Below are 23,155 nucleotides of genomic sequence, written 5' to 3' on the forward strand. Positions count from 1 at the left end.
CAGGATGGAACCCTGACTACAACAGAGACAGGAAGGAACCGTGACTGCAACAGAGACAGGAAGGAACCCTGACTTCAACAGAGACAGGATGGAACCCTGACTACAACAGAGACAGGAAGGAACCCTGACTGCAACAGAGACAGGAAGGAACCCTGACTGCAACAGAGACAGGAAGGAACCCTGACTTCAACAGAGACAGGATGGAACCCTGACTACAACAGAGACAGGAAGGAACCCTGACTTCAACAGAGACAGGAAGGAACCCTGATTGCAACAGAGACAGGAAGGAACCCTGACTGCAACACAGACAGGAAGGAACCGTGACTGCAACAGAGACAGGAAGGAACCCTGACTACAACAGAGACAGGAAGGAACCCTGACTGCAACAGAGACAGGAAGGAACCCTGACTGCAACAGAGACAGGAAGTAACCCTGACTGCAACAGAGACAGGAAGGAACCCTGACTGCAACAAAGACAGGATGGAACCCTGACTACAACAGAGACAGGAAGGAACCGTGACTGCAACAGAGACAGGAAGGAACCCTGACTTCAACAGAGACAGGATGGAACCCTGACTACAACAGAGACAGGAAGGAACCCTGACTACAACAGAGACAGGAAGTAACACATTTTTTGTGACTTACCTCCTGTTTAGCATCCTCCAGACCTTTCTCCAGCTTCTCTACAGTCAGCTGAAAGGGGCGCTCATCACTGCCACTCATCTGGGAACAGAGAAACCAGCAAACAGAATAACATCTTGTACCAGAAGCAGCGCTGGGTTCCAGAGAGTGCCACTTTGGAATACGTGTCTACATGGAGCATGATATGAATACCAGAAAGTCATACTGATTCAAATAAAAATCTGGCTAGAGTTTTTGAAAACATAGGAAAATTTAAGATCGAGAGGAGGCCAGTCAGCTCATCAGTGCTGGTCCAGTTCCTAGTAACTGGTTGTACCCAAATCTTTGTCAAATCCGGTTTTAATTCTTTGTCAATTTAGGAGCCAGTAATTATGCTAACAAAATAATTCCATAAGTCTTTCACATTTGCTTTTCCATTAGCTTCAGTTTTTAAAGAAACAAATGTCACAGCAAACGTGTATTTGCACTTTAAAAGATCCGGCACTAAGTTCTCTGTTTGCTTGCCTTGCATTACATGAAGTCTTTTACTGCTTTATTTCCTTGATCATTTTACCCCAGCCATGTCTTCTGGATCAAAACACTGGATTGAAGCATGTCACTCAATAGGGGAAGCAGCTGATTGGTGATTGACAGGAAAGAAGCCAGTGAAGGGGTGGGTACAATTTCACCCTCCAGGTAAAATGACGCAGGAAGTGCAAGGCAGTCTTCAAGCAAGGCTTAAAAACAACGTTTTCTTTAACTAGTGTCGTACCAGATAAATTAAAATGAATGTTTGATATAACGTGTGTTTCTTTCAAAACTGCACATTTGAGGCCTATATAATGAAAGGATGTGCATGGAGGAGAACAGTAATTATTATGTTAGCTGCAATTACTTCAGAGCTACAAAAGTGACATGTTCTGGTTTCACAACCAAAAACATGAAATTGCAGGTGAAGTGCCACAGCTGCCAGGTTGCCTCATTCAGATATTTCGTCACATGCTTTTGCACAGTCTGCAGCATGTTCATGAGGAAATTAAAACAAAGCAGATCAGTCCTGAGTCTGCCCATGCTTCACATTCACACATTTCAGCACATACTAGTTATATTTACATTACACTTAGTGATATTCCTAGACTTTGACATTTTTTGATCAAAAGTAGAAGTAGCAGTATTAATATTTTGTTGTAAACCCCGCTAACACAAAAACCACTGCAAAAAATGAACATGGTGCTCTTGTTATTGTATGCAATGATTAATTGCTTTCAACTTTATTTGGGATAAGGGTCAGATCTGGCTCTTACCGGTAATCTATATTTAAAAAATCAATAACATGGTTTAATAACCCATTCCATACACTCCCCACTCGCATCAATAACATGGTTTAATAACCCATACCATGGCCTCCCCACTCGCATCAATAACATGGTTTAATAACCCATGCCTTACACTCCCCACTCGCATTAATAACATGGTTTAATAACCCATTCCATACACTCCCCACTCGCATTAATAACATGGTTTAATAACCCATTCCATACACTCCCCACTCGCATCAATAACATGGTTTAATAACCCATACCATGGCCTCCCCACTCGCATCAATAACATGGTTTAATAACCCATGCCTTACACTCCCCACTCGCATCAATAACATGGTTTAATAACCCATGCCATACACTCCCCACTCGCATCAATAACATGGTTTAATAACCCATTCCATACACTCCCCACTCGCATCAATAACATGGTTTAATAACCCATGCCTTACACTCCCCACTCGCATCAATAACATGGTTTAATAACCCATACCATGGCCTCCCCACTCGCATCAATAACATGGTTTAATAACCCATTCCATACACTCCCCACTCGCATTAATAACATGGTTTAATAACCCATGCCTTACACTCCCCACTCGCATCAATAACATGGTTTAATAACCCATGCCTTACACTCCCCACTCGCATCAATAACATGGTTTAATAACCCATGCCATACACTCCCCACTCGCATCAATAACATGGTTTAATAACCCATGCCATACACTCCCCACTCGCATCAATAACATGGTTTAATAACCCATTCCATACACTCCCCACTCGCATTAATAACATGGTTTAATAACCCATTCCATACACTCCCCACTCGCATCAATAACATGGTTTAATAACCCATACCATGGCCTCCCCACTCGCATCAATAACATGGTTTAATAACCCATGCCTTACACTCCCCACTCGCATCAATAACATGGTTTAATAACCCATGCCTTACACTCCCCACTCGCATCAATAACATGGTTTAATAACCCATTCCATACACTCCCCACTCGCATCAATAACATGGTTTAATAACCCATGCCATGCCCGCCCAACTCGCATCAATAACATGGTTTAATAACCAATTCCATACACTCCCCACTCGCATCAATAACATGGTTTAATAACCAATTCCATACACTCCCTACTCGCATTAATAACATGGTTTAATAACCCATGCCTTACACTCCCCACTCGCATCAATAACATGGTTTAATAACCCATACCATGGCCTCCCCACTCGCATCAATAACATGGTTTAATAACCAATTCCATACACTCCCTACTCGCATTAATAACATGGTTTAATAACCCATGCCTTACACTCCCCACTCGCATCAATAACATGGTTTAATAACCCATGCCTTACACTCCCCACTCGCATCAATAACATGGTTTAATAACCCATACCATGGCCTCCCCACTCGCATCAATAACATGGTTTAATAACCCATTCCATACACTCCCCACTCGCATTAATAACATGGTTTAATAACCCATGCCTTACACTCCCCACTCGCATCAATAACATGGTTTAATAACCCATTCCATACACTCCCCACTCGCATCAATAACATGGTTTAATAACCCATGCCATACACTCCCCACTCGCATCAATAACATGGTTTAATAACCCATGCCATGCCCGCCCCACTCGCATCAATAACATGGTTTAATAACCCATGCCATGGCCTCCCCACTCGCTGGGTAAAAGAGGGTCTCTGTCTCTGCTTCATTGCCAGCTGTATCCACTGGTCCTGGTTTCTGTACTTGAAATACTGTCCAGGGTTAACTTTGAAAAAACTCTTTTAAATATCTCTGGTGGACAAACCTGTATATTTCAATACATAACCTATGCTTTAATATAACCCTCTGTGGCAGTCTGGCTCGCAGTGGTGATGTCACGGACCAGGAAGTAGAAACCAAAACAATGGATGGGCGGTTGAAGCTGAGTGCAACGGCACTCAGCGTATTTATTAATAAACAAAACAACAAAACACAAAACAAAAGGGCACGAGGGCCAAACGAATAAACAAACAAACAAGTAAGTGTCGTGCTGGATAATCCAGCACGTTTTAGCAATTGTTTTTTTAAATGTTGCTCGCTCTCTCCGCTCCCCGTATTCTCCTCTGTACACCCAACCTCGAGTGCAGAGAGCTGCAGGTTTATATACTCTGGCCGAGGGATTAACTAGTAGTTAATTATCTTATTATCCCTCGGCCAGAGTCTGCACGCGTTTGGTAAGGATGCATGACTGTCAGCTAGTTAAATAATCAGTAGCTGATCAGCCATGCATCCTCACTGGGTTTTTAAATATGTAATAAAAGACGCAGCGCTTTTACCTGCGCCGCAAACAAAAATACAAATAATAATAAATAGGGGCGGGACACTCCGCCACACCCTCCTAATATGAAGTCTGGTTATTTTTATTCAGTCCCTATAAAGGAACTTCTAGGAATGGCTGGGGCAGTGGGAACGTCAGGATGTTTGCAGTCGGACTGCAGACAGGGCAATCTTCAACATTCCTCAGCTGAGTCTAAGGTCTGTCTGAGCATTCAGAACTGTGTGAAAATATTTACCAGGACCCAGCTGCTAATAAACAAGCAGTCATTATCTGCCAGGAATACATCAGAGTCTTTCATGAAAAACTAGGTGGAGTTTTATGAATAATAATTCATATCTCATTTTGTACAGTGCTAGATGAGATTTATTCAAAATGATTCCCCCTGGTAGGTAATGTTTTTTTAAGGTAAAGTAAAGAGCTCCAGGCTTTCCTCTAGTGGGGTGTCTGTATAAAGTAAAGAGCTCCAGGCTTTCCTCTAGTGGGGTGTCTGTATAAAGTAAAGAGCTCCAGGCTTTCCTCTAGTGGGGTGTCTGTATAAAGTAAAGAGCTCCAGGCTTTCCTCTAGTGGGGTGTCTGTATAAAGTAAAGAGCTCCAGGATTTCCTCTAGTGGGGTGTCTGTATAAAGTAAAGAGCTCCAGGCTTTCCTCTAGTGGGGTGTCTGTATAAAGTAAAGAGCTCCAGCCTTTCCTCTAGTGGGGTGTCTGTATAAAGTAAAGAGCTCCAGGTTATAGCCCGTACCTGGCTGTCGAGATGCACGTGCACCAGCCTGACACTGCTGTAGAGAAGGACGTCCCCAGTGATCACTCCGTAGAAGGGGGTGGGGATCAGGATGCCATCTGAAAAAGCAACAGGAAAGTGCACTAAGGAATAGGGCACTACCAGTATGGGGCAAGGCACTCGCAAAATCAACTGAAACCATGCAGGTCTACCATTAAGGATGATTTAAAATGGTAAAAACTCTAAATTATAGGTTTCACAATCCATTGTCCTTACTTTTAATTAGATTCACTGCCTCACTGCATCATTACTTCGTTCAGCTTTTTGGTAGGTTTTCTGAATCAGCACACTATAGAGCCACCTACTCCCCATCCTCCATGTTTGTTCTGAAGTTCTGGATCAGCAGAAGCAACAGCACTGCACAAAGGGTGAACTCATGTGGCACAGCAGTACAGGGAGAGAGTGCCTACCTTCTGGATCACAGAGAACTGCAGCGAGAGAGCAGAACAGAGATCCACAGCCATTCACCACCAAAACCTGTGGAGCCAGGAGAGAGAACACAGCTGTAACAGAGGCACAGCTCCTGGCAGCCCCCATGTGGCAGGGAGGGGGAACTGCACTCAGCACTGCTGGGGCATCCATTTGGACAGCACAACAGAATCAATTACAATATCATTGCATACCAAAACATTTACAAATACTAAACAAATCCCAATACATTCAATGGCAGTCAATTGTCATTGCATGTATTAAGTTTCTTAATATTTTTAAATTCAGCACTATTGAGTGTTTAATAGTTATGGATTAACTCCAATACATTGAATAACTAAAATGTAAATCGATAAAAAAAAAAAAAACATAATTGTATGTGAACAAAATAAATAACTGAATACATATATGCTTTGCAGGTAAGCTGGTTAAATTAGGACAGTAGTTCCCAAACTTTTTCAATGTAGGGACCACCTTGATGTTCAGAATTTTTAAGACGGACCACTTGCCACGCATTTTTTCACAACAGCATTTTTAAACACATTTTTTAATGTATATCTATAAGTAAATGTAGAAAGTAAACAATGAGATCTCTAGGCTTGAATCTCCACTACCAATTCATCAAGCAATATTGTCATTTTGCACATTGAAGGTTGCTGTTGGCAAAGTTCTGGCTTCTTTTGTTTATTTTTGTTTCCACATTCTGAATGCTTTGTAGATAAATGGCGTCTCAGTTTTACAGGTTTAAGAGTTTTGTTTGATAAAACCTCCTGACAAATAAAGCACTGGGGCTTTGGGTCATCCTCGGATCCTGTACATGTATATACCAGTGCTGGTCCCCGCAACCGTTACCTCATGTAGCAAATCAATCCATTTCTAATGCAACTTACTGCACTCACTGAGTCACCAACTTCACTCGATGTACATAAAAACACACCGGAATACAAAGACGAGGTGGGTGGCAACAATTTTAAAATTGAAAAGTGATTGGAGAGTGTACAGGATGTAACATGCCACTTCTGGTGGGCTGTGATGTGTAAATGAAATGGGACTGGTGGCACACAGTCGATAGGATTTATAGCATTTTGGTTAAATATGACAACATCAAGAACAGACTGTACGCATTATTTCCACAAGTAGTGTTACTAAAATTTCCTTTTGGCATACACTCTTGCGAGATAATAAACCTGGCTGAATAAACCCATATAATAACATGGAGCTGAAAATGATCACATCACTACGGTACAGTTCACAAGTCAAGGAACACATGTAGCCTCCTTTTGTTTCACATTAACTTCTGTTACTATATGCAGCTAGCCTCTCCAAAAACGTATAATATGGAAATAGGGATATTCCTATATCCCTGGCAACACTGTAGCACATGTTGTATATTGTTGAAAATGAAAAGTATTAAAATAGTGGTTGTAATGTTTTTTCTGTTTGTTTGTTTGTTTTAATTTAGTCATTCCAACGAGTTAGGAATACTGAATGCAGTGCACTCCTTTATGCGGAGCAAAAAGGCTAGGACAGCCAGATTGCGTGAACAAGTAGTCCACGGGTGACAGGTTGGGAATCACTGAACTAGGAAGATACTTTTGCACTTTATCATAATGTTATCTATTACTCCAGTGAGGAACAAGTTAATATGTAAAAACACAAACTCACATTGTCTGCTTTCAGAGGGGCCGGTGCCTTGCAGTAATAGGTAAGAAACCTGGCGATTTCTTCACGCAGACTGGGGACAAGCACATGTTAATAGTGGCACAGATCAAATTTGCTAACTGGAATATCTGAATATCTATTAAAAACAAATGTCAGGTGAGTCAAGAAAATGTGACTTATGCCATTGACATAAGAACATAAGAAAATGTACAATGCCGACTGACTGCAGAACTTTGCCAAGTGATTCTGCCTCAACAACATGACTACATAACCCATTCCATACTCTCAACACTCTCTGTGTGAAAAAGAGTCTTATTCCCTCTGTCCTAAGTCTGTCTCCACTTAATTTTCAAGTGTGTCCTCTGGTCCTGGTTTGTGTGCTGCGCTTAAAGTATTAGTTCAGGTTAAGTATGTCATTCTTTTAAAGTTTTAAAGAATTCAATCATGTCCTCCATTTGTCTTTGTTCCAGGAGAAATAGATTCAGTTCTTTCAGCCTACCTTCCTAGCTCATTCATTTAAACCCAGGGATTAGTCTGGTTGCTCTTCTTTGGACTCTCTCCAGGGTCACAATGTCTCTTTGGTACTGTGGTGACCAGAACTGGACACAGCTCCAAGTGCAGTCAGGCTTTTAAATAAAAATGCTCCTCTTTATAATCTGCTACCATTTCAAACAAAGTGATGCCGTAAAACCACCGATTATTTGAATAAAGTTGGTCTTCTTCACTGCTCTGTTGCTCCTGGGGCAGATAATGCACTGGATATTGTATTTAGACCCCACCCCTAAAAATAAAGTCAGTGACAAACGTATCAATATATTTGTCACTGAAATTCGGTTCAGTATTTTGTGTAACTTTAGAAGTGTTTAATAGATGAAACATCACTAGATTAACAAAATAGTAGTGACAGGGAAAGCAAGAGGTACCTGCCACATTTAAAAATAAATGTTCGGGAAAAGTTATGGGACATTTCAACATTAATACAATAATGTACAAGGGCGTTATTCTACAGCCAGCAGGGTATGTTACTTACAAACTGTGTCCTTTCCAGTCAGGGTACTGCAGCAAAGGAGGGTCGATCTGGGACATGTCAGACTGAGTCAGCTGCAAAAGACAAGCCCGAGTTCACTCCACCACCTGCACAACGGCACGCTGTCTGTAACGCATGCTGTCTAGATGGCACACTGTCTGTAATGCATGCTGTCTCCATGGCACACTGTCTGCATGGCACACTGTCTGCACGGCACACTGTCTGTAATGCATGCTGTCTCTATGGCACGCTGTCTGCACGGCAGGCTGTCTGTAATGCATACTGTCTGCATGGCACGCTGTCTGTAATGCATGATGTCTGCATGCCACGCTGTCTGTAATGCACGCTGTCTGTAATACATGCTGCCTGCATGGCACTCTGTCTGTAATGCATGCTGTCTGGACGGCACGCTGTCTGTAATGCATGCTGTCTGTACTGCATGCTGTCTGTAATGCATGCTGTCTGCACGGAACGTTGTCTGTAATGCATGCTGTCTGCATGGCACGCTGTCTGCACGGCACGCTGTCTGCAAGGCACGCTGTCTGTAATGCATGCTGTCTGCATGGCACGCTGTATGTTATGCATGCTGTCAGCACGGCACGCTGCCTGTAATGCACACTGTCTGTAATGCATGCTGTCTGCATGGCACGCTGTCTGTAATGCATGCTGTCTGCATGGCACGCTGTCTGCACGGCACACTGTCTGTAATGCATGCTGTCTGCACGACACGCTGTCTGTAATGCACGCTGCCTGTAATGCATGCTGTCTGCATGGCACGCTGTCTGCACGGCACGCTGTCTATAATGCATGCTATCTGCACGGCATGCTGTCTGTAATGCATGCTGTTTCCACGGCACGCTGTCTGTGCGGCACGCTGTCTGCGCGGCACACTGTCTGTAATGCATGCTGTCTCCACGGCATGCTGTTTCCACGGTACACTGTTTGCACGGCACGCTGACTGTAATGCATGCTGTCTGCACGGCACGTTGTCTGTAAAGCACGCTGTCTGCACGGCATGCTGACTGTAATGCATGCTGTCTGCACGGAACGCTGTCTGTAATGCATGCTGTCTGCACGGCACGCTGTCTCAAATGCACGCTGTCTGTACTGCACGCTGTCTGCACAGCATGCTGTCTGCTCGGCACACTGTCTGTAATGCACGCTGTCTGTAATGCATGCTGTCTCCACGGCATGATGTCTGCGCGGCATGCTGTCTGTAATGCATGCTGTCTGTAATGCATGATGTCTGCGCGGCACGCTGTCTGTAATGCATGGCACGCTGTCTGCACGGCACGTTGTCTGTAATGCATGCTGTCTGCAGGGCACGCTGTCTGCACGGCATGCTCTCTGTAATGCATGCTGCCTGCATGGCACGCTGCCTGTAATGCATGCTGTCTGCACGGCACGCTGTCTGTAATGCATGCTGTCTGCATGGCACGCTGTCTGCACGGAACGATGTCTGTAATGTATGCTGTCTGCACGGCACGCTGACTGTAATGCACGCTGTCTGTACTGTATGCTGTCTGCAAAGCACGCTGTCTGAACGGCATGCTGTCTGTAATGCATGCTGCCTGCACGGCACGCTGTCTGTAATGCATGCTGTCCGCACGTCACACTGTCTGTAATGCATGCTGTCTGCATGGCATGCTGTCTGTAATGCATGCTGTCTGCACGGCATGCTGTCTGTAATGCATACTGTCTGCACGGCACACTTTCTGCACGGCACGCTGTCTGTAATGCATGCTGTCTGCACGGCACACTGTCTGTAATGCATGCTGTCTGCACGGCACGCTGTCTGTAATGAACGCTGTCTGTACTGCATGCTGTCTGCACAGCACGCTGTCTGCACGGCACGATGTCTGTAATGCACGCTGTCTGTACTGCATGCTGTCTGCACAGCACGCTGTCTGCACGGCACGCTGTCTGTAATGCATGCTGTCTGCACAGCACGCTGTCTGTAATGCATGCTGTCTGTAAAGCATGCTGTCTGTAATGCATGCTGTCTGCACGGCACACTGTCTGTAATGCATGCTGTCTGTAATGCACGCTGTCTGTAATGCATGGCCCGCTGTCTGCACAGCATGCTGTCTGTAATGCACACTGTCTGTAATGCACGCTGTCTGTAAAGCATGCTGTCTGTAATGCATGCTGTCTGCAGGGCACACTGTCTGCACGGCATGCTGTCTGTAATGCATGCTGCCTGCACGGCACGCTGTCTGTAATGCATGCTGTCTGCACGGCACACTGTCTGTAATGCATGCTGTCTGCATGGCATGCTGTCTGTAATGCATGCTGTCTGCACGGCATGCTGTCTGTAATGCATGCTGTCTGTAATGCATGCTGTCTGCACGGCACGCTGTCTGTAATGCATGCTGTCTGCATGGCACGCTGTCTGTAATGCATGCTGTCTGCACAGCACACTGTCTGTAATGCATGCTGTCTGCATGGCACACTGTCTGTAATGCACACTGTCTGTAATGCATGCTGTCTGCACGGCACGCTGTCTGTAATGCATGCTGTCTGCACGGCACGCTGTCTGTAATGCATGCTGTCTGCACGGCACGCTGTCTGTAATGCATGCTGTCTGCACGGCACGCTGTCTGTAATGAACGCTGTCTGTACTGCATGCTGTCTGCACAGCACGCTGTCTGCACGGCACACTGTCTGTAATGCATGCTGTCTGCACAGCACGCTGTCTGTAATGCATGCTGTCTGTAATACATGCTGTCTGCACGGCACACTGTCTGTAATGCATGCTGTCTGTAATGCACGCTGTCTGTAATGCACGCTGTCTGCGTGGCACGCTGTCTGTAATGCATGCTGTCTGCAGGGCACACTGTCTGCACGGCATGCTGTCTGTAATGCATGCTGCCTGCACGGCACGCTGTCTGTAATGCATGCTGTCTGCAAGGCACACTGTCTGTAATGCATGCTGTCTGCATGGCATGCTGTCTGTAATGCATGCTGTCTGCACGGCATGCTGTCTGTAATGCATGCTGTCTGTAATGCATGCTGTCTGCACGGCACACTGTCTGTAATGCATGCTGTCTGCACGGCACGCTGTCTGTAATGCATGCTGTCTGCACAGCACACTGTCTGTAATGCATGCTGTCTGCATGGCACGCTGTCTGTAATGCACGCTGTCTGTAATGCATGCTGTCTGCACGGCACGCTGTCTGTAATGCATGCTGTCTGCACGGCACGCTGTCTGTAATGCATGCTGTCTGCACGGCACGCTGTCTGTAATGAACGCTGTCTGTACTGCATGCTGTCTGCACAGCACGCTGTCTGCACGGCACACTGTCTGTAATGCATGCTGTCTGCACAGCACGCTGTCTGTAATGCATGCTGTCTGTAAAGCATGCTGTCTGTAATACATGCTGTCTGCACGGCACACTGTCTGTAATGCATGCTGTCTGTAATGCACGCTGTCTGTAATGCACGCTGTCTGCGTGGCACGCTGTCTGTAATGCATGCTGTCTGCAGGGCACACTGTCTGCACGGCATGCTGTCTGTAATGCATGCTGTCTGCACGGCACACTTTCTGCACGGCACGCTGTCTGTAATGCATGCTGTCTGCACGGCACACTGTCTGTAATGCATGCTGTCTGCACGGCACGCTGTCTGTAATGAACGCTGTCTGTACTGCATGCTGTCTGCACAGCACGCTGTCTGCACGGCACGATGTCTGTAATGCACGCTGTCTGTACTGCATGCTGTCTGCACAGCACGCTGTCTGCACGGCACGCTGTCTGTAATGCATGCTGTCTGCACAGCACGCTGTCTGTAATGCATGCTGTCTGTAAAGCATGCTGTCTGTAATGCATGCTGTCTGCACGGCACACTGTCTGTAATGCATGCTGTCTGTAATGCACGCTGTCTGTAATGCATGGCCCGCTGTCTGCACAGCATGCTGTCTGTAATGCACACTGTCTGTAATGCACGCTGTCTGTAAAGCATGCTGTCTGTAATGCATGCTGTCTGCAGGGCACACTGTCTGCACGGCATGCTGTCTGTAATGCATGCTGCCTGCACGGCACGCTGTCTGTAATGCATGCTGTCTGCACGGCACACTGTCTGTAATGCATGCTGTCTGCATGGCATGCTGTCTGTAATGCATGCTGTCTGCACGGCATGCTGTCTGTAATGCATGCTGTCTGTAATGCATGCTGTCTGCACGGCACGCTGTCTGTAATGCATGCTGTCTGCATGGCACGCTGTCTGTAATGCATGCTGTCTGCACAGCACACTGTCTGTAATGCATGCTGTCTGCATGGCACACTGTCTGTAATGCACACTGTCTGTAATGCATGCTGTCTGCACGGCACGCTGTCTGTAATGCATGCTGTCTGCACGGCACGCTGTCTGTAATGCATGCTGTCTGCACGGCACGCTGTCTGTAATGCATGCTGTCTGCACGGCACGCTGTCTGTAATGAACGCTGTCTGTACTGCATGCTGTCTGCACAGCACGCTGTCTGCACGGCACACTGTCTGTAATGCATGCTGTCTGCACAGCACGCTGTCTGTAATGCATGCTGTCTGTAATACATGCTGTCTGCACGGCACACTGTCTGTAATGCATGCTGTCTGTAATGCACGCTGTCTGTAATGCACGCTGTCTGCGTGGCACGCTGTCTGTAATGCATGCTGTCTGCAGGGCACACTGTCTGCACGGCATGCTGTCTGTAATGCATGCTGCCTGCACGGCACGCTGTCTGTAATGCATGCTGTCTGCAAGGCACACTGTCTGTAATGCATGCTGTCTGCATGGCATGCTGTCTGTAATGCATGCTGTCTGCACGGCATGCTGTCTGTAATGCATGCTGTCTGTAATGCATGCTGTCTGCACGGCACACTGTCTGTAATGCATGCTGTCTGCACGGCACGCTGTCTGTAATGCATGCTGTCTGCACAGCACACTGTCTGTAATGCATGCTGTCTGCATGGCACGCTGTCTGTAATGCACGCTGTCTGTAATGCATGCTGTCTGCACGGCACGCTGTCTGTAATGCATGCTGTCTGCACGGCACGCTGTCTGTAATGCATGCTGTCTGCACGGCACGCTGTCTGTAATGAACGCTGTCTGTACTGCATGCTGTCTGCACAGCACGCTGTCTGCACGGCACACTGTCTGTAATGCATGCTGTCTGCACAGCACGCTGTCTGTAATGCATGCTGTCTGTAAAGCATGCTGTCTGTAATACATGCTGTCTGCACGGCACACTGTCTGTAATGCATGCTGTCTGTAATGCACGCTGTCTGTAATGCACGCTGTCTGCGTGGCACGCTGTCTGTAATGCATGCTGTCTGCAGGGCACACTGTCTGCACGGCATGCTGTCTGTAATGCATGCTGTCTGTACGGCACGCTGTCTGCATGGCACGCTATCTGCACAGCCTGCCGTCTGTAATGTACGCTGTCTGCACGGCAAACTGAGGAATTTACATAACCAGCAGAACAGGATCAAATATGTCCTTTTTAAAGAGAGGGGTTTACTTAATGGGCCAGATTTATCAAGGCCTTTACACCAAACTGCATACAAAAAAAACTACTACACTTACAAAACAATTAAACAAGTAAATTAAAGTTACTGCATTACAGACAATATTGTTTAGTGTTTATTTTTGATGTTTTGCCCTAACACGCATTATCCTGCAATTCACCCTCTTTTATTTGGAAGCAGCCTGCTTAGAAATGGTGCTCAGCAGTGTAGCTTCTGTCTGAGCCCCGACCTACATGCTAAATAATTAGCCAGTTCAAATGAATGGCATTTATTTGATGATTATGGAATATGGTATAAAATGAAACATTTGGCCTCAAACCCATTTGGTTCAGCCCCTGGACTTTTGGACAATAGACCCCCTGTGGTTGACCATGTGGTAATTGAGGGAGGTAGAGGGATGTGACTTGATTGAACGAAAAGAGGGGTCAATTTATATGCTTTCTGATTGGCACAATTTTCCTGTCCCAAACGATGCCGGTGAGTAAATAAAATGTATTCTGCATCGCTGTGACAATGTGGTTAAGAGCCCCAGACCTGCAAGACAGCACCCCCTGCAGTGGGAGGACCTCCACAACAGCCTACTCACCCGTTTGGAAAGCAGATCAAAGCACAGTTTGTTTTCACTGGTTCCCAAGTTGATGATGCCCTGAAATGAGTAAGGAGGAGATCATGTTGGTACTGAGCAGAAGAGGTGAAAGTATTCATTATGCATCTGTGTGGCAGGGTTGGGGTTACATGTTGTAAATATGATGTGTTTTAATTTGGCAGGGATGGGGTTACATGTTCAGAATGTGGCCAGATTCCAATTGATTCAAGAATTGTCAATGAGACCAAGAGGAGCTGGGAGGTCATTGACGGGAGAGTTAGTTGAGGGAAAGGTACACATACAGTAGTCCCCCCCACTTTTCAGGGGATTAATTGTGGTTTGCAATACATGCCTAACCATTTAAGTTGTGCAACCAAATATGACAAAATGAATATTTTACTCTAGAACAGTAGCTTTCAACTTGAGCAAACTATCTATACGTCGGGGCTCCCGAGTGGCGCATCCAGTAAAAGCACTTGCATGGAGTGCAGGATGCGCTCTATAGTCTGGATGTCACGAGTTCGAGTCCAGGCTATTCCTTTTCCGACCAAGGACGGGAGCTCCCAGGGGGCGGCGCTCAATTGGCCGAGCGTCGTCCGTGGGGAGGGAGGGTTAGGTCGGCCAGGGTGTCCTCGGCTTACAGCGCACCAGCGACCCCTGTAGTCTGGCCGGGCGCCTGCCGGCTTGCCTGTAAGCTGCCCGAGAGCTGCGTTGTCCTCCGACGCTGTAGCTCTCGGGTGGCTGCATGGTGAGTCAGCAGTGTGAAAAAAAGCAGTCGGCTGATGGCACACGCTTCGAAGGACAGTGTATGTTCGACTTCGCCCTCCCAAGTCAGCGCAGGGGTGGTAGCGGTGAGCTGAGCATAATAAAATAATTGGCCATTCCAAATAGGGAGAAAAATAATAATAATAATTGGCAACGACTAAATTTTAAAAAAAGAAAAAAAATATATATCTAAACGTCTTTGGATATTACCCAATCTCAGGAGATTCATCTAAACTGCCCTTAAAGCTTATTAAGTTATAAAATCAAAATTTGAAAAAAAAATAAATAAATAAGCTTGACTAGCCGTGTCCTGGAATAGTGCCAGTTTTGTGATAACTAACGAGGTGGTGTTTACATACGCTTGGGTTCTTGTCCTCGTCGTGCTTGTCAGCATGGTACATGGTGTAGCCCTTCTGCAATGTGGTCTCGAAGTTTCGGATCCGGTTCCCACGGCTCGACAGATAGGGGCTAGCCCTGGGGGGGTCGTTGCTCGGTCGGGGGTACAGTCCTCCCCTGCCCTCCTCCTCCTCCTCCTCCCTGGCTCTGCCCCTGCGGGAAAGGGGTGGTGGGGAGAGGTCGGGCCGCAGTGCGCTCACCATGTGAGTGAAGACACTGAACATGCGGAACTCGTGCTGGCGCTCCATCTCAGCCCTCCTCTGCTCCATCTGGGCTCTCCGCTGCTCCGCCTCGGCCTCCCACTGCAGCCGGCACTCCTCGAGAGCCAGGAAGCGCTCCTCCACAGCACGCTGCGAGCTCAGGAAACGCACCAGGGCCTCATCCAGCGGCTCCCGTCCAGGACCTACCCTCCGACGCTTCCGCAAGCGAGGCAGGGAACCCAGAGACGACCCCACTCGAAAACCACTGCCTCCCCTAGAGGCCCCGGCACCGGCACACGACGAGCACGCCATGTTCCTCTCACTGAAACCTGTGGCAAACAAGAGGGGCTCACTGAGAGAGCACACACACAATACACGCACTGAGACATACACACACACACACTCACACACACAGAACACGCGTTGAGACATACACACACACACACACACAAAACACGTGCTGAGACATACATACACAAAACACGCGCTGTGGCACACACCACAAAACACGCGCTGAGACACACACACACACAGAACACTGGTCTGAGACCCACATACACGGAGAGCACACACTGAGACACACACACACACACACACACACAGAGAACACGAGCCGAGACTAGGGATGGGAATTTTAAACGTTTAAACATATAAACTCTAAAGAAGTTGTTAAATGTTGAATAATATGCTAGACGTATAACCAGTTACGTGAACTATTTCACCAAAACGCATATTTTAGTAATTTATCATCATATATAGTAGTCCATCGCGTATCTGACTGCTGTGATGCCACAGTAAGGGTGGATATTATAAAAAGGAAGGTGTTTGGCAATTGCCTCCAAGTAGTTTTTCTAATTGGTGTAACAGAAAGATTAACACTGGGGCGGGTTTTATTCTCGGTCGATCTGGCGCTTCATTGGTGCACTCTGTGTTCATGCTATAGTAGGTGTGGAATGGTATCCAGTCCATGGTGTAATAAAGTTAATGACAAGCGTTTTTTTAACGTTTGTTATATATTTTTAATAAAATGGCATCTCTAAACAAAGGAACGAGGTAAAGCCACATTTGGAAGTATTTTGAGGAACCGGGCGAGAAAACCATGGTATGTAAATAATTATGCCAAACAAAATTGCCATACCACAAAAACACAAGTTCAATGCTTCACCATTTGAAATTAAAACAAACATTCAGAAATTACTGTGGATGGAGTTACTGATGGCAGTAAAAAGCAAACATCCATAATAACCTGAACGCTCTAGATGGCGACTGACATTTATTTAGCCTTTACTAAATAAAGGGGATATTTAAAAAAAATATATATATATATATATTACATGCATGTATTACATGCAGGACAATCGCTATAAGATTGTTACCTTTATTAAAAATGTGCACGGATGAACCGATTAATCTATTGGTTAATCAACTAATGCCCATAAATTAAAAAAATGTGAATCAAGTGACAGCCCTTATTTCAATATTTACTGTGGTGAACCTCGGTTCCTGCAAGCAGGGACTTCTCACAGGCGGTCGGACGCTAACCCTGGAACTCTTGCACTGAAGCATAGCGCCAATACCGCTGTACAAAACAGCTGGGTTCCCTTGCAGAAGCAGATATCGGGTTTTGTAATGTTAAATCGTTATTTGCTTATTTGGGTTTCTTTGCTTAGAAAATACTAACCAAGGCTGTCGGTATTAGGGATGTCATGGTATTACACTTTGAGAGTATAATAACCGTCAAAAAATATACCGTGGTTATCATCATACCACGGTATAATGTCATTTTTTAAACACACTTTTTTTAAAATAGCTATTTAAAGAAATACACAGTGGTCAACTAATATATTTATTAATTTAAAAAAAAAATTGTGTTACTTTTAATGGCTCGTTGTACAGTGGAAAAGAGGCATACGTGGCAAGTCTTCAAGGAAGGAAACTAGGTATTAGGAAAAATAAACTAACTTGAATTCCAAAAGGCTCTGGCTTCTGTTGAAGTGCAAAAACTGTAGAATAATTTAACACTGCCACCAGCGGTCCAGATAAGCTGCGCACCTGCCGTTTTTACGAAACACGCACTAGTTACATGCAGAAAAATACACATAGCAATTTTGGAGGCAATTTTCAAACTTCCACTAACAACTACATCTCCCAGGATACAATGTCTTCAGTTACTAGGAAACTGTACACAAGTAAAATCAACCAACAAACATTATCCAGTCTGGCTAGCCCTGTTGTCTTTGTAGCCAATCACATCAAGAATAGGACAAATTCAAAGCTACACAGGTTGAAGCGTAAACACTCCAGTCCAGTAGTTGAAAGTAACATTACAGTTAAATTAAAATGTAAGGCTGTAATAATGCATATCCCATAGGTTAGTGTTAAAGTACAGTATTTTTTTAAAGTACTCATTACTTCAAGGTACATTTTACTCACACTGTGTCTAAATTGGAGATTAAATTACTCAATGACCCAAAACCTTATCTGGAGCGCGGCTTCCATTAGCTACTAAATTAGTGTCTTCTGGGTGATAGAATGATGTCAGTCAATAGGGGAAGCAGCTGATTGGTTAGATAATCGCTTTTTAAAAGAAATACATCTTTACAATATTTCAAATATATATCACACACCAAATAAAAGTGCACAGTTGGGAGATTATATGACATTAATCTGGTAGCTACAACCACTTTAGTGTTTTTATTGCACATCCCCCATGCTTCCCAATGAAAGAGCTTGCATGTGTTTCAAAAATACAGTATACATTTCTATAGACGGGAAATGTATTTTTTAGTCAAGGGGGATTTAAATTGTATGGAGTGAGGCACAGACTGCCAGATATCCATCCCAAGACAATCTTTCTGGCTCCTAGCTGCATGGTAATGGGGTTCTAGGTGCCCTGAGACCAGTAAAGAGGACATAACAAGGTGGTAGGGGGCTACCACATACAAATCTTAAAGTCTCACTTACGTTTGTCTGAGTGTGAGACCCGAGTGTCACGTCTGAGTCTATGGAATCCTCCTCTGTCTGAATTCTCTAGCTGTACAGGACTTCGGACCTGCCTAGCACAAGCTGCAAGTCCAAAGGCAATACTGAACAGCCACTTCACATTACACAACAAAACCTCAACCGGCACAGTTTCAAAAAGAGGCTTGGCTGGGGTAGGGAGTGGCTACTAACTCTCCTCCCCCACAGCTATTGTCCTGGCAATAGGCCTGCAGGCAAGAAGGGGGACAGGGCCCACTTCCATTTAGGTCCTGCTGAGAAACATATAAAACTGCATCAGTGTGCAAAACAGTAAGTCTAATGGAGGCCACAAATATGTTCTGTATTAGTTCACTGGAATTGGTTTCACGCGGAATGACCCTAACATTTCATTTGTAAGCCAAGAAAGTTAGTTCAGTGCTGTTGTTTCTGCTTAGAATTATTTACCTCACTTGCAAACTATTCCAGCAAAAATGTCCTTCTCCAGCCTGGGTCTGCTTCTGAAAGAACAGTCAGCCTACACTCCCTTAGCAGAGGAAGCACTTCACTTCAGAAATACAGCTTTTAGGAGTTTTTTTAGAAGGCTGAGAAAGACATTAGTAAGTCTGTTAAACACCTTCAGATTACAAAACATTATTTAGTAGATTGTTTTGTGTGTTAAATTTGTTTGCTAAGACATTAAACAAGAAATTAAATACAGTAAAGCCATAAATATTTGCAAGCCTTTTATTATGCATTTTTCGCTTATGAAGAAAAAACGCAAACATTTTTGGCACTAATATCAAATTCCACTAACAATACATAGTTTGTATATTGCAACAGGTCGCCAATTTTTTTATGGGTGAGATTCGTCAAATATTTCGGTCGCAAATATTTATGGGTTTACAGTATTACAAAAATGTATAACATTTTTTACACAAGTGTAGAGCTATCTAGCATCAAATAACTTTTCCATATTTGGTTGACCTAAGTGAATATTTTTCTTTTTGGAATCTATCTTGCATTCATTCTCAGATCATACTGTTCCAAAGTACACTGCATTGCTAAGTAGCGCTGCACTTGATCTAAGGAAAGTAATTCTTTGATACCAGCTGTTAAATATAGTTTTGAACCTACTTTCTTTTCCATGATTATCCCAGGGTAGCAGAATGTCCAAAGTCTACGGGGCACAGACTACAGTCCTTTCGAAGGGGGGGGGGGGGTCATAGAGACGCCTGTGTGAGCATTATTGTGGGTTACAAAGAGGATATTTTAGACATAGCACTGTTTTAAAATCAAACATTTCTTTCTTTATTTGTTTATTGGAAACATTTTAAATATGCCTCGCTTTGAGTGATTTTTTTTTTTTTTTTTTTTTTTTACAAATTTAGGAATAAGTAATTAAAAAAAAATCTTAATTAGCATTGCTAATATAATTTAGCAAAAATACTTTTCAAACAACGTCATTGAGTGTTTTTTTGAGTGGCAACAACTTTTGTCTTAAAAACAAAGGTGTTGGGGAATCACCTTTGTGGGCGCGAACATCCTGCAGCCCTGGATTATCCTTCAACAGAATATTCAATGTTCAACGAGTGCTGTGGTTATTTCACTCACGAGGATAGCCTGGGGGTTGGTGGTTTATTCGTGGAATAATGAAAGTACTGTATCCTCAGAAGAATCCCTGACACCACTATTAAACCCAACTTGCCAACCCTTTACACTGTAGTTATAGATACAGCAGCTTCCTTTCAGACTATAATTAAACAGGAAAGTAAAAGGCAACTCTCACGAGGAGGTGGAAGGGGAACATTTGAAGAATGGTTTTCAACAATTCTTACAAAAACAGAATTAAAAAGCACCAACACGCTTGCTAAAGCACTGTACCACATGTACAAACTGAAAGAGTGCTGTGTGTTTTCACAGCCTCACAGGCCACAGTGTGATGGGTAGTAGTGCAATAGGCAACCTAATTTCTTATTCAATTATCGTATAGGCATTTATCAACGATAATCGATGCATTGTCGTTTTATTTTTTTAAATAAAGAACACACATTAGTTGCTTTTTTAACAGAAGATCCAATAACTAAAAGCACAGTTGTGCATAATATTTAAACAAAAAGGCACAACTTGCATTCAAATTAGAACACTTCCGACTATAAAAAAAAAAGTACAAAGGACTTGAGATTTTAGCAACTGAAAAGAATATTATTTTATATTATATTATTATTATTGTAATAATAATAAAAAAAAAAAACACACTATGTGAACTATGGTTGTTCATTACTGTTAACATTTTATGTCTAAAGCTGAGCAAAACATTTTAATTAATCTCACAAATCCTGATTAATTTAACTATTGTACTAAATTCAGCTTCTTTTTATATAATATTGTCCTAACCCTAAAGGCCCTTACACACCAGACGCGACACGAAGAGCGACACGACAAAGCGACGCAAGAAAATCAATAAAACCTATGCTTTTCAGTAGCACCCTTCACACCAAAGAGTGACACGACAAAGCGACGCGAGAAAATCAATAAAACCTATGCTTTTCAGTAGCACCCTTCACACCAAAGAGTGACACGACAAAGCGACGCGAGAAAATCAATAAAACCTATGCTTTTCAATAGCACCCTTCACACCAAAGAGTGACACGACAAGCGACGCGAGAAAATCAATAAAACCTATGCTTTTCAATTGCACCCTTCACACCAAAGAGTGACACGACAAGCGACGCGAGAAAATCAATAAAACCTATGCTTTTCAGTAGCACCCTTCACACCAAAGAGTGACACGACAAAACGACGCGAGAAAATCAATAAAACCTATGCTTTTCAATTGCACCCTTCACACCAAAGAGTGACACGACAAGCGACGCGAGAAAATCAATAAAACCTATGCTTTTCAATAGCACCCTTCACACCAAAGAGTGACACGACAAGCGACGTCACCGCGACACAAATTCCAACGCGAGCGATGAAAAAAAGGAGAACCTGGTCCTATTTTTGCGAATTCGTCGCGCGACAGCTACACAACTGAGCAATCAGAGAACAGCTTCATGTCGTGGTTCAAGCCCTGTTTCACTTTATGACAGGTGCTCACCCCTTGTGTGTATTTTATTATTTATGTAGGTATTCATTTATTATTATTATTATTATTGTGACGTGCACGGGGGGCGCTATGCAAATTAGTTGCATAACGCACAGGATCATGGGTAGCTGTTAACTGGAATAAAAGGGGTAATTAAACATTGAGGGGGGGCTTTTATAAATGTGGGGAGGGATTGGGGGTGGTGTATGCTTGTGCAAACATAGGGGACACGGTGGTGGTTTGGGGGGGGGGGGGGGGGGTGAGGGCCTGTGGCCACTGTGAGAGGGGGGACGCTTCTCTGTAGTGACCCCCTCTGCTTTACTGTGTTCAGCAGATACCCTTTGGGCTCTGTGTTAATAAAGTGCTTGAGCTGGCAAGGAGTGTGTCTGTTTGGTCTTCTCTCTGTCGCCAAATCATCGCAGTGTGATTGCTTCCAGGGAGTCCTTATAAGGGCTGCACATTAATCCTGTTTTGTTACACTGGTGTCAGTAGTGTGATAAAAACAAGAATTAACTCAGCGTTGAGCAGGAGCAGATAGAAGACAGAGATGGACCAGTGGATGTGGTACGACCCAGAGCCGTCACGGAACCGGTGGGATGGCGAACTGGAGGATCTCCTTGGTGGCTTGGAGGAGCAAGGCTGGTGCCTTGCTTGCGGGGAGAAATCGGGCACCAAGTGGCGTGCTGCCCCTTCCAGGAGGAAGGGGACCTACTGCCTGCCAGAAAACAAAAGCGGAGGAGGGGTGGTCGTTCGAGGAGGTTAACGAGGGAGCCTGGACCATCTCCAGTGTATGAGATGGGAGACCTGCCGCCGCCGCCTGAGAGAGCACCGTTGCCACTGCCGCCGCTGCCGCCTCCTGAGAGAGCGCCGCCGCCGCTGCCTGAGAGAGCGCTGTTGCCGCCACCGCCGCTGCCTGAGAGAGCGCTGCCGCCACCTGAGAGAGCGCCGTTGCCTGAGAGAGCATCGCCGCCCCTGCCGCCGCCTGAGAGAGCGCCGCCGCCGCCGCCGCCTGAGAGAGCGCTGTTGCTGCAGCCGCCGCCGCCTGAGAGAGCGCCGCCGCCCCTGCCGCCACCTGAGAGACCGCCGTTGCCTGAGAGAGCATCGCCGCCCCTGCCGTTGCCTGAGAGAGCGCCGTTGCCACCACCGCCGCCGCCTGAGAGAGCGCCGCCGCCGCCGCCTGAGAGAGCGCTGTTGCTGCAGCCGCCGCCGCCTGAGAGAGCGCCGCCGCCCCTGCCGCCACCTGAGAGAGCGCCGTTGCCTGAGAGAGCATCGCCGCCCCTGCTGCCGCCTGAGAGAGCGCCGTTGCCTGAGAGAGCGCCGTTGCCGCCGCCGCCGCCGCCTGAGAGAGCGCTGTTGCTGTTGCTGCAGCCGTCGCCGCCTGAGAGAGCGCCGTCGCCGCCGCCGCCGCCTGAGAGAGCGCTGTTGCTGCCGCCGCTGCCTGAGAGAGCGCTGCCGCCGCCGCCGCCTGAGAGAGC

At 45.5% G+C, this 23,155-nt stretch overlaps 1 protein-coding gene across 1 annotated transcript in view; it reads right to left on the minus strand.

The window, feature by feature from the left end:
- LOC117434507 (1-aminocyclopropane-1-carboxylate synthase-like protein 1) overlaps positions 1-22,644 on the minus strand; it is a 34,763-nt gene extending 12,119 nt beyond the window's left edge. The window contains exons 1-9 of the mRNA XM_059002775.1: positions 22,270-22,644; positions 18,599-18,800; positions 15,398-15,963; positions 14,274-14,333; positions 8,187-8,257; positions 7,160-7,229; positions 5,476-5,542; positions 5,027-5,124; positions 646-723 (exon numbers count right to left, since the gene is read on the minus strand). Of these exons, the coding sequence (XP_058858758.1) occupies positions 646-723; positions 5,027-5,124; positions 5,476-5,542; positions 7,160-7,229; positions 8,187-8,257; positions 14,274-14,333; positions 15,398-15,963; positions 18,599-18,800; positions 22,270-22,644 (1,587 nt within the window). The remainder of the gene's footprint in view (positions 1-645; positions 724-5,026; positions 5,125-5,475; positions 5,543-7,159; positions 7,230-8,186; positions 8,258-14,273; positions 14,334-15,397; positions 15,964-18,598; positions 18,801-22,269) is intronic.
- Between the last annotated feature and the right edge of the window lie 511 nt (positions 22,645-23,155).

Source organism: Acipenser ruthenus, chromosome 28 (genome assembly GCF_902713425.1).
Source record: "Acipenser ruthenus chromosome 28, fAciRut3.2 maternal haplotype, whole genome shotgun sequence".
NCBI lineage: Eukaryota > Metazoa > Chordata > Actinopteri > Acipenseriformes > Acipenseridae > Acipenser > Acipenser ruthenus.